Source organism: Hyperoodon ampullatus (assembly GCF_949752795.1).
Source record: "Hyperoodon ampullatus genome assembly, chromosome: 4".
NCBI lineage: Eukaryota > Metazoa > Chordata > Mammalia > Artiodactyla > Ziphiidae > Hyperoodon > Hyperoodon ampullatus.
The window spans coordinates 30,070,665-30,089,630 of record NC_136917.1 but is presented as its reverse complement, the minus strand read 5'-3'; the positions used below and the strand labels follow the sequence as shown (position 1 = coordinate 30,089,630).

Genomic DNA, 18,966 nt, shown 5'->3' with positions numbered 1-18,966 from the left:
GTTCTCCAGGAGCAAACATCCTAAGAGAGCAAGGCAGAATTCATTGCATTTTTCTGACTTAACTTTAGAAGTTGCTTGGTGTCCTGAGGACTCCTAATTGAGGTGTTCACAAAGCCCTGTTTAGGTTCAAGGGGAAGGACTACAGACTGCACCTCTTGAGGGTAGAGTGGCAAGATTCTAGAAGAGCATGTGGGATGGAAGATACAGCTATGGCCAGCTACGGAAATTAAAATTTGCCCCACAAAGTATCTTGTCCATGGTCCCATGGCTATGAAGTGGTGACCTGGTATTCAAATGCTGACAGTTTAAGTCTAGAACTCTGATTGCATTTTATCAGCCAGGGTTCAGTGCAGGGACCATTCTAGACATATCAAGCAGAAAGGGATTGGATACAAGGATTTAGGAGCTTACAACATCGTTGGAGGGGCTGAGAGAGGGGGCTATAGGTCAGTGCTTAAACTTTAGTATGCAAAAGAGTCACCAGGGCAGCTTTGCAAGAACACAGCTTCCTGAGTTCCACCGTACAGTTTCTGATTCAATGGTGGGGGGGAGGGGGGGAGACTTAGCATTTTTAACAAGCTCCCAGGTGAGGCTGATAATGCTGCCTATGGGACCACCTTTTGAGTAGCCCTGGAATAAGTCGGAACACCACCCTGGGAGCTGCTTCTCTCCACAGTGGAGAATCAGGAGGCTGCCACCAGAACTGTTGAGCTCGGAAACACTGCCCAACACCCACAAAGCTACAGAGATAGGTCAGCTAGAGTGCTGAACAAAAAGTAATTAAAATGAATTTTAAATAATTTTAAATAATTAAACACACACACAGAGTTCTGCCTCACTTCTACCTTCCAAATCTCTCATGAGCGTTTCTCATTGGTAGAACCTAATCTGTATCCAGAACCAGAGCTGCAAAGAAGTCTGGGAAATGTAGTTCTCCCCTCCCCCAGTTTCTGGTACAGAGAAAGGCCAACAAGGAGCGAGACCGAGAGGGAAGGAGGGATGCTGAGAGCCAATTAACTTTTTCCACCAGGCTCTTTGCTGGACCACCAGCCCCCTCCCTGGGTCCCACTTCAGCCAGGAGGAAGGAGAAACATGGGGAAGGCAACCTGCGAAATCCAGCCTGCAGCCACCTTCATCTCAGCAGGCCCAGCCCAGCACTGGGCGTTGGGGCAGAAAGATGACGAACTAGGCAGTGAGCTTGGCTGTCTTTATTATCCCAAACCTAATGTGGCCCCAGAAGAACTCCCTATTCTGCCCAACTAAATCCCCTTCGCCAAGAAATGGCACCACCTGTGTGCTCAAATCCTGCGTCTGGAAGTCAGCCTTGACTCATTGTTTTCTAGACCCAACACATTCTTCTTATCTTTTGCTGAATCATACCGACCAGGGTTCTTGGCCTTCCCCAATCAATAGAAACTGACTAGAGCCCAGACAAGAAATTCAGGCAAGGCTTTATTGGGACACCTGCAGCAGCAGGAGGGAGCGAGAACAAACATCAGTTTCCTTTGCTTGCTCACTTGCTGAGCAGGGGTGCGGGGGTGGGGGGGCAAGCTGGTTCTCTATATAGGGTGAGGGTAGCAGGGTGTGTCCAGGGGGTCGGGCCGGAGGGATGGCTTAGGTGGCTTGCCCACTCCTCTGGTGGTGTTGAGTGCAGGGGGCATGCCCAGTACCCTGCTTTTGCTCCCAACACCCTGTTTTTGCTCCAGGCTTTTCAAAAGTGGCAGTTGGGTTTTCTTGGTCCCTTTGCATATTTTGGGTCCAGAATTTGCCCCAACTGCACATGCACTCAGTTATTTTTAGTCCCATATAGTTTCCTTGTATTTTGTTGCTCAAAGAGAGGTGTATCCAGGGGCAAGCATTGCAGCAAAGGGTCCCAGGTCCCAGCCTGTCTCAAGTTGAGTTGTCTCTGTCTCCAAAATGTATCCTGGGGACTTCCCTGGTGGTCCAGTGGTAAAGAATCCGCTTTCCAATGCAGGGGACGCGGGATCAATCCCTCGTTAGGGAACTAAGATCCCACATACCACAGGGCAGCTAAGCCCTCATGCCACAACAATTGAGCTCACGCGCCTCAACTAGAGACCCTGCGTGCCGCAAACTGCAGAGCCCACGTGCCCTGGAGCCTGTGTGCCACAACTAGAGAGAAGCTCGTGTGCCACAAGGAAGAGCCTGCGCACCGCAACGAAAGATCCCACGTGCCCGCAACTAAGACCCTATGCAGCCAAAAATAAATTAAATAAATAAATAAATAATAAAATAAATCTTTAAAAAAAAATCTATCCTGAATTTGACCCCCTCCTCTCCAGCCATCTATATTCTGGTCTAAGCCACCATTGTTGTTCACCCAGGGAATTCCCCCTCATCACTTCCCTGGGCTCCCTGCTGCAACCCCTGCCCTCTGCAGTGTGCAGCCTCCTCCTTCTACAGCAGCCAGAGAGGAACCTTTATATGTAAATCACAACCCTCCCTCCCGCAGCTCCCATGCTGCTCAGACTGAAACCTAAACTTCTCACCTTGTTCTCCACTCGCTGATGACTGATGATGACAACCTCATCCCCCTCCCCCTCCCTCCCTAAGCTGAAACTACAGTGGCCTTTATGCGCTTGACCATACCAAGTTCAATCCAACCTGAGGGCCTTTGCACATGCCGTTCCTGCTCCTTCTTTCCCCCGAGGTGCACATGACCGGCCCCTTCTCATCCACAGGTTTCAGTTCAAAGGACACCGCCTCAGAGCAGCCTTCCCTGGCAACTCTAAATTGTATCCGGTCACTCTGCCTCTTTTATCTTGTTCCGTTTCCCTGAGAGCACCTACCAGTAACTCAAATTATCTTGTCTATTTGTAGACTTATTTCTTTTATCTGTCCCCTGCCCTACCCACCGGAATGTAAGCTTCAAGGAAACTTAACTACCTTGCTCACCACGTGTGTAGAACAGTTTATACCACACAGATACTCAGTAATTCTTTGCTGAATGAATGAGCTAGTGAATCCACATGTTGTGAGGTGTATTGTTTTCCCCCTTTTTTTAAAATAAAGATGTATGAAGTTTATTTGTTTGTTTGTTTGTTTGTTTGTTTGTTTGTTTATCGTCTGTGTGGCGAAGCTTGTGGGATCTTAGCTCCCTGACCAGGGATCGAACCCAGGCCCTTGGCAGTGAAAGTGTGGAGTCCCAACCACTGGACCGCCAGGGAAGTCCCTGTTTTCCCTCTTAAAGTGAGAAAACATGGGAATTCCCTGGCGGTCCAGTGATTAGGACTCCTAGTTTTCACTGCTGAGGGCCCGGGTTCGATCCTTGGTTGGGGAACTAAGATCCCACAAGCCACACGGTGTGGTCAAAAAATTTAAAAAAAAAAATTTTTTAATCTAAAGCAAGAAAACAAAGACACAGTGAGGTGGAAGGTGGTTTCTAAGACGGCCCTCAGTGATGCCCGTCTTCCCCATTCATGTGATTGTGTGATTCCCTCCCCTTGAACATGGGCTGGACCTGAAGATTGCTTCTGACCAACAGATGTAATATGGCACCAATATGGCAAAGGCGATGGGATGCTACTTCCAAGCCTGTGTTACAAAAACCTGTGACTTCTGTCTTGGTGAGCTCTCTATTGACTTCTCAGCTTGCTTGCTAGGGGGAGGCAAGAAGCAGGTTGGTAAGGTCCACGTGGCAAAAACTGAGGGTAGCCTCTGACCAACAGCCAGCAAGGAGCTGAGGTCCTCTGTCCACAATAAAATGAATCCTGCCAACGGCCACATCGTGAGCTTGGAAGTAAATCCTTTTTCAGTTGAGCCATCAGATGAGACCACAGCCCAATGGACACCTTATTACAGCTGAGAGACCGTGCAGCACAGGACTCAAATAAGCTGTGTCCAGAATCCCAGCCCCCAGAGAAACTGTCAGATAATAAATGTGTGTTCTTTTAAGCCACTAACTTTAGGGTGATAGGTCACACAGCAATAGATAACTAATACAGAGAGGTCAAATGACTTGCCTAAGGTCACACAGACATTAAAGAACTAAGTCAGGTCTTGAACCCAAGTCTCTCTGACTCCAAAATCATTCTCTAACCACTTCACTGACCCATCTCCCATAATCATAGAAAGAACATATCAAAAGCTCGGTTCAGGCTTGACCACATACTAAATATTTCATGTGAATTCTCTCATTGAACCTTCACAGGATCTCTGAGGCAGGCAACATACTTACTTGTTACAGATGCAGAAACAGGGGGACTTCCCTGGTGGTCCAGTGGTCAAGACTCCACTCTTCCACGGCAGGGGGCTCAGGTTCAATCCCTGGTTGGGGAACTAAGATCCCGCATGCTGCACAGCACAGCCAAAAAGAAAAAAAAAGATGCAGAAACAGGGACAGAGAGGGTCCCACTTTCACTTAGGGATGTGAACTCTTCCTTTATCATCATCCCATGGGTTTGCCATCGGATTGAATTGGAGTAAATTTCAGAAATGAAGAAGGGGGCTTCCCTGGTGGCGCAGTGGTTGAGAGTCCGCCTGCCGATGCAGGGGACACGGGTTTGTGCCCCGGTCTGGGAAGATCCCACATGACGCGGAGCGGCTAGGCCCGTGAGTCATGGCCGCTGAGCCTGCGCGTCCGGAGCCTATGCGCCGCAATGGGAGAGGCCACAACAGTGAGAGGCCCGCGTACCGCAAAAAAAAAAAAAAAAAAAAAAAATGAAGAAGGATTAGGGATATCTCCGCAAATGCTATACCTGTCTTAGTCCATTCAGGCTGCTAACAGAATACCATAGACTGGGTGGCTTATAAACAACAGACGTTTGGGGCTTCCCTGGTGGCGCAGTGGTTGAGAGTCCGCCTGCCGATGCAGGGGACGCAGGTTCGTCCCACATGCCGCAGAGCGGCTGGGCCCGTGAGCCATGGCCGCTGAGCCTGCGCATCCGGAGCCTGTGCTCCGCAACGGGAGAGGCCACAACCGTGAGAGGCCCGCGTACCGCAAAAAAAAAAACCCAAAAAAACAAAAAAAAACCAGACATTTATTTCTCACAGTTCTGGAAGCTGGAATTTCAAGATCAAGGCACCAGAAGATTTGGTACCTGGTGAGAGCCTGCCTCCTGGTTCATAGATGGCTGTCTTCTTGCTGTGTCCTCACATGGTGGAAAGATGAGGGAATCTCTCTGACGTCTCCTTTATGAGGACACTAATCCCATTCATGGCCTTCACCCTCATGATGTAATCATGTTCCAAAGACCCCCACCTCCTAATACCATGACCTTGGGGGTTAAGATTTAGCACCAGGAGTTCCCTGGTGGTCCAGTGGTTAGGACTCTGCACTTTCACTGCCATAGTCCCGGGTTCAATCATTGGTTGGGGAACTAAGATCCTGCAAGCTCCTCAGTGCAGCCCCCAAAATAAAAAAAATTTTTAAAAAGACTTAGCATGTAAATTTGGGGGCAGGGAAGGAACACAAACATTCATCTATAGCAAGGCCTGAGAGTATGAGAAAGGGAGAAGGATGCCCTGGGTACTTTGCACCCATGATCCCCAGCCCTGGCTGAGATCCAGCTCCCCTTGGAGAGAAAGGTGGCACTGAGCTGTGTTCAGCCTCATCCACCTATGTCTTGGCTGGAGGGTTTGGAGGTGTGTGTGTGTGTGTGTGTGTGTGTGTGTTCACATGCTGGTGCATCTGCTCACCTCCTCCTCCTCAGAATGAAAATACCCTTGCACCCACAGTCATGTGGACATGCACAGAATGAGAATCCCCAGTCATCCACATCCTCACTCAGCCTGATGGACTAGACACAAATTCCTAGGCACACAGACACGGCATTCACCCCCAGATACCCCAGGACATGGCAGGCCACATGTGGACTCATGCAGATGCATGCCTATATCCACAGAGATATTCTCAGTATCTTGCAGGAGACCGAGGAGTCTTGCAGACTCCTCTGCATTTTGACTCTCTGAGTCTGTCTGTGGGATTTTACGTGTATGTACATGACCATGAGTACCTGTGTTGTGTCCTGCCTTTGTGCCTGTGTGTCTATATATCTTTGTTTTTCAACATGACATCAGTCTGCCTGGGTGTCTGTCTGTTTCTAGGCCTGCAACATTGCTTGGGTTTGTCTGGCTGTATCTCTCTCTGTGTTGTGACTATGTCTGGCTATGAATCTGACTTGTGGCTGGGCCCTGACTGCGTCTGTCCCTTTGTTGCTGCTCTACGTCTGTGCTCTATGCGTTTCTGTCTGTTGTCTGGGTCTGCTTCTCTGTTATTCCGTTTGCATTGACAGCTGTGGTCCCTGCAAGTGTATCTGCTGTCTCTGTCTGGAACTGTTTGCTGGCTGTGTCTGTGTGTTATCTCCCTGCACCTATCATCTGTATGGACAAGGACTTCTTTATGTGTGTGCTGTTCCGCTGTACTTGTTGGTTTGTGTCTGTGACTTTGTGCTGCCTGTATAACTTGGTATCTCTCCGTGTCTGTCTGCTGTCTGTGACTGTTCTGGCCTGTTTGTGTTGGTCACTCCCTGGCCATGTGTGTGCTGTCTGTTTGTCTGTGTCTGTGTTCTGTCTGCTGTCTGTCTACCTTCCTCGTGCCTCCGTGTCCACTCTCCAGCCTGGCTCCCTCTGGTGGTCCTGCGGGGAATGGCCAGCGCAGAGAGATCAAAGGAAAAAAGAGTTGAGGGAAGAGGAAGCATTTTAGGCAAACTGTGAGTCCTTGGCTGCCACGGAGAAGGGAAGGCTTGGGTGTGATGGCAGAAACCAGATGCAACCCTCCTGGCAGGATGGGGCTGGGGGTCTGGCCTCTGAGCTTGCACACCTCTTACCCACCCATCCTGTAGAAGTCTAGAAGGCAGGACGCCTGGGTCTCTCACAGTGGGTGGGGGCAGGGGCCTTCCTCTGGGGACGTCACCCGTTAAACTTCCTCTCTCAGCCACACAGGAAGCTGAGCCGGCTCAGGGCCCAGCCCTGAGAAAGCACAGGCCCCCCCAGCACCCCTGAGGAAAGGGCCCCGCCGGGCCAGCCCTGCAGGGACCATGGGATCCACAGCTGAGTAAGAGCTGCCCCCTCTCCCATCTTCTGGACCAAGATTCCCAGACCGGGCCTGGGCTGGGGCCAAGGAGAACGAGGCTGGGGCAGGCCCGGGAGGGACCGCGAGCCACAGGAGCAGGTGGCTGGAATTAGGGCAGGACACTCAGCTGGCCTACAGTATGGACTCCGCTCTCAGGCACACTCAGGCCACTCTGGGACCTTCCAATCTCTCTCTCTCTCTCTCTCTCTTTCTCTCTCTCTCTCTCCCCTGCTCTCCGCCGGCTCTGTATGACTAAGTTTGTAACTCTTGAGCCTGTGCCTTTTGATGTATCTCAGTGATGGGGAGCCTGGCTTCCGGGGTCAGCGGGGGGGAGGGGCGGGCTCTGTGTGTCCATGTGCAGGAGTGATTGACTGTGTGGGACTTGTGTCAGCGCGAGGATGAAGCTCAGTGTGAGGGGGTCCCAATCTCAGGGACAATGCGTGTGCACTCACTCCCCGCTCTCTTCCTCTGTCTCTCTCCCTGAGCCCAAGTCCCGACATGCTCTGCAAGGTGGATAGAGGGTTGGGGGCCAGGGGAGGAAGGCAGAGATTGCAGGGTTCCCAGAAGGACCAGGGCACGCTGCCCTCTTTCCTCTGATAAAAAATCTGAGGGCCCCTTGAAGCCCCGGGACCCCATGAAGTCACGTACACAGAGACACTTGGGCAGGGCCTCACACATATACTCAGGGACCCTCAGGCCCACCCAAGAAAACGGGGATGTTATTCACCCTCACACTGGCTCAGCCACACATATGCAAGGTCCTACCTGACACATGCTCTGGACAGTCTCATCCTTTCAGGCAGACACAGAATAGAATTGCAGACACACACACACATACACACACACAATCACACACAGGTGCAGACACACACACACAATCACACACAGGTGCAGACACACACACAGAAGCAAATCCCTGGACACACTGAACCCTTTCCTGTCCTGCAGAAGGGGTCTCCCTGCACTGTTTGACTGGTTCTTCGAAGCGGCCTACCCTCCCTCCCTGCAAGAGGGTGAGTCAGGGGCATCATTGGGGATGGGGGTCGAGATGGAGGGTGGGCCCGGGATCCTGAACTTAAGAGCCTGCTCTCTGTGCAGATCCCCCCATCCTGCGGCAGTTCCCCCCAGACTTCAGGGACCAGGTATGCAGGCTGGCTCCTTGCTCCCCAGGGGCCAGGGCCTGTCCCCCTGGGGGAGGGGACCCTATGTCTCAGACCACTGGGATCTTAGGGGTGGAGCCCAACCTGAGTGGCCAAGCAGTGTGTGCTTCTCTCCACCCCCAGGAGGCTATGCTGATGGTGCCTAAATTCTGCTTCCCTTTTGATGTGGAAAGGTATGGAAGGAAGCAGACACCCAAGGACCCAGGGACCCAGACCTCTCATGGACCCCCAGGATTCAAACACCCAGAGACTCAGACAACAGAGACCATATACCCAGGGCCCCTGAGATTCAGAGACCCAGGGACTCAGAAACCCGGGGACCCTGACAAATAGTGACCTATACACAAAGGGACTCATTTACCCAGGGTCTCAGGGACCCAGGGCCGCAGAGAACTGGAGACGCTGACAACTAGGGACCTATACACCCAGGGCCCCAGACTGGTGGACGCAGTAATAGGAGCATTGTCAGGGGCATGAAGGGGAGGGGGGGTTCACGGGGGTGGGATGCCCAGGTCTCTCTGAGAGCTTTTCCTGCCCCCAGGGAGCCCCCCTGCACCGCCGTACAGCATTTCACCTTTGCCCTCACGGACCTGATCGGCACCCGCAGATTTGGTTTCTGCCGCCTCCGGGCTGGTGCCCACAGCTGTCTCTGCATCCTCAGGTGTGGGATATGGGGGTCTGGGCCGGGGGAAGGGCCTCTGCCTACAGGCACTGCATGAAAACTGTGTCCACTCTCCGCAGCCACCTGCCTTGGTTTGAAGTGTTCTACAAACTGCTGAACACAGTGGGGGACCTCCTGGCACAGGATCAAGTGAGACCAGCTCTCCCTGTCATTCCTGCAGGAGTCCTAGTCCCACCCCCACCACGGCCCCAGCCTGGCTCTGAATTCCCAGGCCTGACCGGGCCCCTTTGGCTCCAGACCACCCAGCCTGAGTCAAGACCCTCAGAGTCCCCAACCCGCATTCTGGCTCAGGCATCCCACCCTTACCCAGGTCTCAGAGGTCGACGAACTTCTTCTACATCTGCTGCAGCAGCCCCTTCCCGGGACGCAGGACTCAGTGGGGCTGGAGCTGGTGAGTACCCCCTCCCCCCTGGGCGTCGGACCTCAGGTGGCTGGAGAGGCTGCACCCCGGCCCTGAGGACCACACACCACATCTCCCCCAGGGCAGGGGAGTGATGATCTCCAGTGCGCAAGGCATCCCGCCCCCTGGCCCCGGGAAGAGCATGCCGGTGAGCAGAGCTGGAGACCCTGGAAGGTTGGGCACCCACGTGAGGCTAACCGCTTGACTCATCAGTCCCCCTACTAATCCCCCGCCAGCTTTCCTGCTTCGTGGCCCCCGACTCCGGCCGCCTGCCATCCATTCCTGAGAACGTGAGTGGAGACCTGAGAGGGCACTCTGGGAGGGGGGAAGAGGTCCGGAAACCCGGAGAGGGCTCTCAGATCCTGTGGCCCCTCGCGTCCAGCGTTCTTCTCTGGTCTTCAGAGGAACCTAACGGAGCTGGTGGTGGCGGTGACCGACGACAACATCGTGGGGCTATTCGCTGCGCTCCTGGCAGAGCGAAGGGTCCTGCTCACCTCCAGAAAGCTGAGCACCGTGAGGCGGGACCGCCGGGCCGGGGAGGGGCCGAGGCCTGGCTTGGCCCCTGGGGGCGGGACAATCGGGGAGGATTCCTCGCTCTAACCCCACTGGGCGAGACCCGAGGGCAATGTCCTGGCTCAGCCCCTTTGAAGGTCAGGGTTGAGTTGAATCCTGGCTCCACCTTTATGGGGGAAATCAGAGCGGGCTGCACTGTACCCCCTCCCCCGGCTTCAGGAGCGCTGAGTCCAGGCTCCACCCACTATGGTCCAGAACAAGACTGGCTCCGCCCCTCTGGAGGGTGAGATCAGAGAGGGCTAAATTCTAGCTCCGCCCCTAGGGGAGAAGGACGGGGTAGGGGTGGAGCTAGCATTCAGCCTCTACCCCTAGGGGCGGGACTTCGGGGGTGGGGGGGACCGAATTCTAGCTCCGCCTCTCTAGGGGTGGGGTCAGCGGGCTGAGTCTCTGTCCTATCCCTAAGGAGAGAGATTCCGGAGGGTTGAATATTAGCTTCCACCCCTAGAGAGAGAGACTAGCACGTGCTGAGTCCTGGCACCACCAGTTCCAAGCACTGTAATTTGCGGAATTCTTGGCCTTCACAAGAAAGGGGTTTGAGTTTTCACCTCTTACCCATTAGCGGGTGGGGAAGGGAGGTGGAGGGAGACAGGAGACTGGGGACACGGGATATGAAGCCGGGAGAGCCACCGTCCAGAGAGGGTCCTTGAAGCTGGGGGTCCAAGCCCTGACTCCACGGTCCCCGACCCGTCCCCAGCTGACGTCATGCGTCCACGCGTCCTGCGCTCTCCTGTACCCCATGCGCTGGGAGCACGTGCTGATCCCCACGCTACCGCCGCATCTGCTGGACTACTGCTGGTGAGGGGCAGGGGCTGGAGAGGGGCAGGGCTTGGAGAAGAGGCCTAGGGTCCTGGGGACCCGGGGGCGGCGCCTGCATGACCGGCCCCCTCGGTCTTCCGCAGCGCGCCCATGCCCTACCTCATCGGAGTGCACGCCAGTCTCGCCGAGGTAAGTGGGAACGGACCTGGATAGCAGGGTTGGGTGGAGTGCCCCCCTGCACCCACAGGTATCCTCCCCTGTCGGGGATCCTTGGGCTCTGAGCAGCCATTGCCACTCCAACTCCCTAACACAGAGAGTAAGGGAGAAAGCCCTGGAGGACGTCGTGATGATGAACGTGGACTCCAATACCTTGGAGACGCCCTTCGACGACGTGCAGGCACTGCCCCCAGATGTGGTCAGTGACACCCCCTTCCACCCTCCTACCGCATCCGGGAGGCGAGGCTACGCACCCGCCTGCTCAGCGCTGCCCCCTTGTCCTCCAGGTGTCTCTGCTGAGGCTGCGGCTAAGGAAGGTCGCGCTGACCCCCGGGGAAGGGGTGTCCCATCTCTTCCTCAAAGCCCAGGCCCTGCTCTTCGGGGGGTACCGCGATGCGCTAGTCTGCGGCCCGGTGAGCTTCGGGGACGCAGAGGGAGAGACCCCGTGGGTCCCTAAAGGATTCAGAATAATAATACCTAGCGTTTATGGAGTGCTTACTCTGTGCCTCCGTTTGCTCATCTGTAAAATGGGATCCCAACAGTACCCACCCAAAAGGGTCACGTGAGTCTGTAAATGGACATAAGCAAAATGCTCGGTTAGTGCCTGGCACATCACAATTGATATATGATAGGCTTTACCACTGCGATTATTATTTCACTTAATGCTCACAGCAGTATCATGAGACGGATATTCTTATGGTCCCATTCTACATATGAGGAAACCAAGGCTTGGAAGCCCCACAGCGGGTGAGTGTCAAAGCCAGGACTCTGATCTGCTGACTTTCAACCCTGACATCCCCTCCTCCCCAGTTTTTCACAACTATTCTATAAAAACATGGTCAGGGAGTTCTATTATTTGAGAATCTGACGTTGCTTTCGACTCTGCCCTGAACACAGCCAGAAGCTGTCCATTTCTCCCCCTCGTCTGTCTCCACCACGGCCTGGTCCCCATCGTTGTTTGCCTGGATCAGCGCGCTCACCCGTCACCATGAGTCCCCTCTCACGGACTCCCACCCTCCACGCTCCACAGTCTGACCTCCCTGCAGCCGCCAGAGGTCACCTGGGAGCATCTGAGTCAGGCCCCGTCTCCCTCTGCCAACCGCCTTCCCGGGGCTCCCACCTCCCTCGGGGTAAAAGCCCAAGTCCTCCCTGCAGCCCACGAGGCCCTGCACATCAGGGGCACAGAGGCGCTCCATCAATGTTTGCTACACAGATGTAAGGTAGAATATGGGAAGCAGAATAAGGGATCCTGGAGAGCCGCGGGGAGCTTAGAATCCAAGTCCTTCTTCCAGGGCCAGCCTGTAACCTTCAGTGAAGAAGCCTTCCTGGCCCAGAAACCCGGGGCGCCGCTGCAGGCCTTCCACCGGCGGGCTGTGCACCTGCAGCTGTTCAAACAGGTGCGCCAGAGTCCGGAGGGACGAGGCTAGGGGTGCAGACGCCCGGATCCCGGAGGCCGAAGGCGGGGCTGGAGGGGTGGACGCCTGGGCCCAATGGGCGGGGTGAGAGTTGGCCTGGCCGGATCCCCCACTTCAGGGTCTCCGGGGTGGGAGAGACAGGACTGAACTCTTGGGTCCCTAAAAGTGGGAGCCCCTGACCTGAGTTCCCAGGGATAAGATCTACCTCTAGGCCTCTGAGGAGGTTGGGATGGAACGAAATTATTGAGTCCCTAAGGTGGGAACCTCCTGGGTCGAGGGTGGAGGGAGAGGAGGCTGGACTCTTGGATTCTAGGGACGTAGCGGGGGAGGTGGAACCGGACTCCTGGGTTCTTGGAAGAACGTGGGATGAACTTCAGGGTCCTTCAGTGCGGGCTGGCTTCCAGGGTCCCTGGAGGTGGGGTCGACCTCCTCCAAGGTCACTGAGAGGAGGGGGGCCTGTCTGGAGTGGCAGAGTCCTACTCCTCTGACCCTGTGAGGAGTGGGGTCTGGTCCCTGAAGACAGATCCTGACTTGGGGTGGGGACGGGCGGGGAGACGGTGGACCTCTGGCTTCCTGAGGTGGGCTCCAGACTCCTGGGACCTAAGGTTGGGTTTCTGGAGGGGCTGGGGATGGCTTCTACATCTTGAGGGAGAGCGGATCTCCAGTCCTCGCATTCAGATGTTTGGGGCAGCCTGATTCTCTGACCCTTTGCCCTGCCCCCAGTTCATCGAAGGCCGACTGGAGAAGCTGAACACGGGAGAAGGCTTCTCAGACCTCTTTGAGCAGGAGATCACCTGTAGCGGGGCTTCCTCAGGTGAGCTCTGCACCTGGCCCCGGAGCGCCGCCCCTCCCCACCTGTGGCCTAGTCTGAGCCTGCCCACCCTGGCAATGCTCTCTCCTCTCTCCTCTCTCCAGGGACCCTTCGCTCCTACCAGCTCTGGGCAGACAGCCTAAAGGTAGTAACACCAAACACTTTAGTGTTTATTGTGGGATTAAATCAAACCTACAACCGTCCCCACTATGCTCATTTATAGATAGAGGTGAAGAAATCAAGACTCAGAGAGGGAGAAGGGATCCTCCAGTAATACACAGCCCGGGTGGGCAGGTGGGGTCTGGGATAACCCCACGTGCCCAAGCCTCTCTTCCTTGGCTTTCTCTCCCCAGAAAGGTGGTGGTGCCCTCCTGCATTCCGTCAAGGCCAAGACCCAACCAGCCGTCAGAAACATGTACCGCTCGGTGAGGCTGGGCTAGACAGGCCACTTACCAGGGTGACAAAGGCAGAGGACGGTTTAACCCCACGTTTAGAGTACACACAATTTATCAGAACTAAACCAGCAGTTAAACCATTTACCATGTTTCCTACTTTTATTTTCCATTGACTGTTCATTCATTTTTGTCGCATCAGGTCTTTCCTATTTAAAAATGACAACCAAGGTTCTTTGGCAAACATCTTTTGTCCTTCTGAGACACCACAATCCCAGCTTCTGCCCTTGTGGTTTGTTTTTCTCCCAAGCCCCAAATTTTCCTGGGACCAACTTCCACAGCTCGCAATTGTCTGCTGGATTTTATTCTTTGCTCAGCTTTTGAACACTGACTCATTTTTACGATGTTCTGGTTTTGCCATTCCCTGTTTCATCTGGGGGTTATCTCCTCCAGTAATATTCCTTCTGTGTTAGTCAAAGGGGCAAGTTGGTATTGACTTCTTAGGGGGTACCGGGGGAACCTGAATATATATTGAGACACACATGAGCAGATGGCAAGACAAAAGTGTCCTCGGGGATGGAGGGCCGAGTTCTCAAATGTCCAGGGTCAAATCGCTCTGGATTCTGTCTCTTTCGGCTCCTCCGTAGGCGAAGAGTGGCTTGAAGGGTGTGCAGAGCCTTCTGATGTACAAGGTAAAGCCAGTAGCCAACGCCTCGGGGCAGCGGGGGCAGGGGCTCCTGGCTCACCCACCCTCTTCCTAGGATGGGGACTCTGGCCTGCAGAGGGGGGGGTCCCTGAGGGCCCCTTCCCTCACCAGCCGCTCAGATTGCCTGCAGCAGCGCTTGCCTATCACCCAGCACTTTGGACAGGTAAGAGCCCCGCCCCCGTGCCCACGCACGTACCTGGACTTATCACCAAGTCCTTCTCCCATCCCGTCTCCAGCCAGACATCTCAACTACCCCCAAAATGGGGTGCCCACTCCCCCTTCACAGAACCCCCTGATTCTGTAGCTCCTGAGGCCCCAGCCCCCAAATCTGTCCTTTGCAGAACCGGCCCCTTCGCCCCAGCAGGAGACTCCAGCGGGAAGAGAGACCTTCTGAGTCCCTGGGGGAGGGGTAAGACTCCAAGGCAGAGGGAGGGAGCAATGTTGGAAGTTGGGGGCTGGGACTCCTGGGGAAGTGGGCCCCAAAACTCCAGACCCTTCAGAGCAGCTGGTCTGGGGCAGATATCTGAGGCTGCCCATCCTCACCCAGGACACCCTCTCTGAGCCCTGAGGATGCCCAGGAACCGTTGGCAGAGGAAGCTCTGGATGGCAGCTTCCTTGGGTCCGGAGAAGAACTGGATTTGCTGAGCGAGATTCTGGATAGTCTGAGCATGAGAGCCACCCGGAACAGCAGCCTGCGGCCAAGCCAGAGTTTGGACTGCTGCCACAGAGGGGACCTGGACAGCTGCCTCAGCCTGGTGAGAGCCCGCCCAGCCCTTCCCCATTTGCTCATCCAACCTGCCAGCCCCTCCTTCATTTAAAGGCCAGCAACGTGCCCATCTCCCCATCCCCACCCAGCCTGACATACCAGGAAGATCAAGATGGCAAGCAGATGATGAGAAACCACCAGGGCCCCAGCCCCTGTCCCTTTCTGTCGGCCTGCCGCCTCTGCACAGTCCCCAGCCTTCAGAGGCCACGAGCTCCTCGAAGCACCCCACTTCCCAGCTGCCGTCAGAGGCCAGCCCAGAAATCATTTCTCTGTCCCAGTCTTCGACAGCTTCCGCAGACCCAAGCAGCAAAGGGGACCCCAGCTCCTCTCTCACAGAGCCCCAGCCTCTACGCCTCTCCCCTCCCCACGAGGCAACCGAGGATCCCACAGCCCAGGAGAGTCCCTGCTCCCAGCTCTCCACAGAACCCAGCCCTCGAGAAAGCCCCCGACTTCTGACCCCCACAAAGCCCAACTCGGATATTACCTGGACATCCCAAGTCCTTGATTCTTTCTCGGATCCCGGTTCCCCAGAGAACCCCAAAGCCCAGCCTTCGGAGGTCCTGCTCCCAGAGCACACGCACCTCCAGCCCCACGAGGAGCTGGGAGCGCCCAGGTCCCCTGATCCTCCTGCTAGGTACTTGGGGGGGCTCCAGGCCAGGAGCCGGCCCAGGGTTGCTGAGCTTAAAAAGTGTTTTGAAGGTTAAGCATCAGGGGTCTGGAGGAGACTCTGGCCCCTCAATAAAGCTGCAAGGGCCCAAAGCTTGTTTTTCCTGGTGGGTTTACCTGGGAGCCCTGTTTCTGCTCAGACACCCACCCCACTCCCCACCTTCCCTCCCGAGGCAGCCTCCGGCTGGCTCTTAGGTGCAGCTAAAAGCCTTTCCCTTCCAGGAAGCCCCCCCCAGCCCTTAGGACCCTCGAGACCTTACAGTTCATCTCTCAACAGCCTATGTGTCTCCTCCATCTAGGCTAACTCCTGCCCCCACCAGCTCACAGAAAGGTTTATTACATGGCTCTACCCATTGTATAGATACATATAAAGTAAGCAGCCTCAGTCTCCCTTGCCTTCAAGGGCAGAGTCTTCGAAGCACCTTCTTTCCTTCTATTCTTAAGCGCTGGGTGTGTTTGATTGCCCAGAGAGGGCTCTGCCTACCCCCAAGGTCACACAGCCAGGAAGGGTGATGGGTAGAGGAAGGGGACCTAGATGGGCAGGCAGCCCCGCACCGTCTCCTTGGAGTCCTGGGGAGCCTGGGCCTCGGCTGCATGGGAGAACTGAAAGGAAAGGAGAGGGGGCGGTGTCGGGCCTGTGTGGCAGGCAGACAGATGGCTGATGGTGCAGCAAGCGGGGAGGCAGGTCCACAGCCCCGGCACCCCAACTGCAGGCAGAGTCAAGCAGAGGCGGCATGCTTCGCAGAGCCCGCCCGGCAGGTGCCCCGTGGCCCCCCCAAGTCCTCCGGAGCCATCAGAGGCTGGTGTGTCGGTGGCAGCTGCTGTGTGCAGCTGAGCGCCGGGCAGTCCTGGGCCGTGGAGGCAGCTGTGGCCAGCCCCAGCATTCAGATGAGCCGCTCCTCAGGCGGCAGCTTGAGGTTGGGAGGCAGTGGAGCTCGGGCACCCACCTGCCCCTCGCTGCTGGGCCGGTAGGTGCCCTCCGTCTGCCGCTTCTCCCGAAGCTTCCGCACCAGAAGTACCAGGCCCACGGCCAGGAGCAGGGCGGCCAGGAGGGAGAAGACCACGATGATGGCAATGGTGGCCTCCTGCGACTGTTGGCGGGGTGGGGTGGGGTGGGGGGACAGGTGTGACCCACCTGAACTTGGGCATCCCGTCCACCCCCGCCTGAGAATTATCTGGGAATGCTAATCCCCTCCCCCCACCCCGCACCCGCCACTTTTGGTGACTGGCTTCCTCCACTCAGGGTTCCTGATGCCCATCTTATCACATCTGGGGTTCCCAGGCTCCCCCACCTGCCATGTCTGGGGTCCTTCTCCCAAGCGCCTGCCGCATCTAGGCTCCTAGATCCCTCCTCCCCCTGCCTGAGCGGCATAGGGGGCTCCTGGACCCCCTACACTTGCCAAGCATGGTATTCTTTTTTTTTTTTGTCTTAGTTCCCCAACCAGGGATCCAACGTGTGCCCCCTACATTGGAAGCGCGGAGTCTTAACCACTGGACCGCCAGGGAAGTCCCGCCAGGCATGGTGTTCTTGCCCATCCCCTTCCTGGGGTTCTCAGTCTCCCCATTTGCCATGTTGATATTCTGGTCTCTCCCACTTAGGGTTCTCCAATGCCTCCCCCACTGTCCAGCCTGCCGCCTCTGGGAATCTAGGCCCTCCCATCTGCTACACGGGGGACTCCCGAATAAAAGCCCTGCCGCTCTTCTCCCACATATACCCCAACTCACCAGGGCCCCATTGGAGCCAGGGCTGGGGCCAGAGGGTGTAATCGTGCTGTTCCCACTTACAGTGGGGTCCAGTGCTGCAGGGCGGTGGTAGAGAAGATAAATGAATCCCCATCTATTCCTTCCCATCTGGAAGCATCTGCATCTTCCTGGGTCATGTCCCCTCATTAGAACTCTGCCCTTTTGAGTCTTGCATTCTGTGAGTGGCCTCCACCCAGGGGCTGGCCCCGCTGATTTTGCTCCACGGGGAACCCCTTACCCAGGGGAGCCCAGAGCTGAGTAATCAGCCAACAGTGGTCTGCAGTTTGCGCAGAGTTGGGGGCTATTATAATGCATGGTGTGGGGAACCCCAACCCTCCCCCCAACCCCAGCCTCACCTCTCCGGCCCTCCCTCTGCCCTTAAGGATCTGGGCGGATCCTGCATTTCCCTGGAGCGTCTGACTCACACCTCCCCCCAGGCTCCCGAAACTGGAAAAGAGGGCTGAAAGGCTGAGTCCCCACCTCTGGTCAGCCTGCTCCACCTGGGCTTGGAGCCCCAGGCAGGCCTCCTCCTGGCTTCCATTTCCCCCAAACTGCTCAACCCTGCTGAGACTCCGGCCCGCAGGCCTCTTCTCCCGGCAGCTCACAATTCCGCCCAACTCAGGAATTCTCCTAGACCAACTCCAACCGTCCAAGGAAGGACACAGAAATTCTACGCCCCCAGCCCTACCCCAGACTCTAGACTCCTGCTCCCAAGGCATCGCATGCCCGCTCCTGGGTTCTTGCCCTCTCAGCGTCCCAGGCACCCAGCGCTTCTAAGCCCCGACCCCCAGTGCCCCCGACCGGTACCTACTTTGCCCCCAGACCCGGCCCCAGCGGGTCGGCAGCAGCGGCAGGCCGAGCGCCAAGAGCAGCCCCAGGCCGAGGCTCGCCATGGGCCGGGTGACGGGCTGGTGGCACCGGGGACGGGGCTTGTCGCGCGCGCCGCTCCTACCGCATCTCGGGCGGGGGGGCGGTACCTTCGACCCCGCACCTGGGGGCTGGAAAGGAGAAAGGCCGGAGCGTGGGGGAGGGGGCCAGACCCGAGCGCAGGCCCCTGGGAGGGGTGACCCGCGCCGGCCACCCAGGAGTCCCGCCCCGCCCCCCGCCGCCAGAGGTCAGAGTTAAAGATTAACTCGGGGCGGCGCGTTCCTGGGCTGGGGAAAGGGGAAGGGAAGGGGGGAGGGGTGGCAGGCCCAGCCGCGTGACCTGCCTCCCTACCTGGCCCGGGCGTCTTCGACCCCGCTCAGGGTCCCGATCCCGGTCCCTCGCTCGAACCCTCGATCCGTCGGTAAGTGGCTCGGTCGGACTCTTCCAGCTCCGCCGGCTCACGTGACCCGGAAAGTTTAGTCACTCACCTTGGAGGTGAGCGCACTTCCGGCTTGTGCACCTGAGCCTAGATGAAAGGGCGGGGCCAAGCGGGGGCGGTTCCGCGCCGCGGACGCACCTGTAACGGTAACCCAATCCCATAATCGGGAGTAGTGAAAAGGAGCGGAAGCGCGCAAGTGTAAAAGGGGCCTCTCACCTACACTGCAGGTACATCTGTAGAATCGTCCAGGTGTGAAGACACACGGCGCACCGAGTCACCGATGTGTGAGGCATTCCTGTCTGGGGTAGACCGGGATGGGGAGCCTCTAAGGAAAAAACACT

The 18,966-nt window shown here is 56.4% G+C and overlaps 2 protein-coding genes across 2 annotated transcripts; one reads left to right on the top strand and one right to left on the bottom strand.

Moving 5' to 3' along the window:
- Positions 1–8,316: 8,316 nt before the first annotated feature.
- DENND1C (DENN domain containing 1C) lies at positions 8,317–15,614 on the top strand (the record flags this gene model as incomplete). Its single annotated transcript, XM_079704016.1, has 20 exons — positions 8,317–8,366; positions 8,735–8,854; positions 8,935–9,004; positions 9,186–9,266; positions 9,358–9,423; positions 9,512–9,565; positions 9,678–9,788; positions 10,543–10,643; positions 10,748–10,793; positions 10,918–11,019; positions 11,108–11,233; positions 12,113–12,217; positions 12,959–13,049; positions 13,151–13,191; positions 13,400–13,471; positions 14,086–14,130; positions 14,200–14,307; positions 14,486–14,553; positions 14,692–14,899; positions 15,000–15,614. Exons 1-20 carry the CDS (start codon positions 8,323–8,325, stop codon positions 15,612–15,614), a joined length of 2,274 nt encoding a protein of 757 aa, XP_079560142.1. The 5' UTR covers positions 8,317–8,322.
- A 447-nt stretch (positions 15,615–16,061) lies between these two features.
- On the bottom strand, positions 16,062–18,212 carry CRB3 (crumbs cell polarity complex component 3; the record flags this gene model as incomplete). The annotated part of the gene is made up of 4 exons (XM_079703867.1): positions 16,062–16,179; positions 16,524–16,667; positions 17,302–17,375; positions 18,131–18,212. 4 exons carry the CDS (start codon positions 18,210–18,212, stop codon positions 16,108–16,110), a joined length of 372 nt encoding a protein of 123 aa, XP_079559993.1. The 3' UTR covers positions 16,062–16,107.
- Between the last annotated feature and the right edge of the window lie 754 nt (positions 18,213–18,966).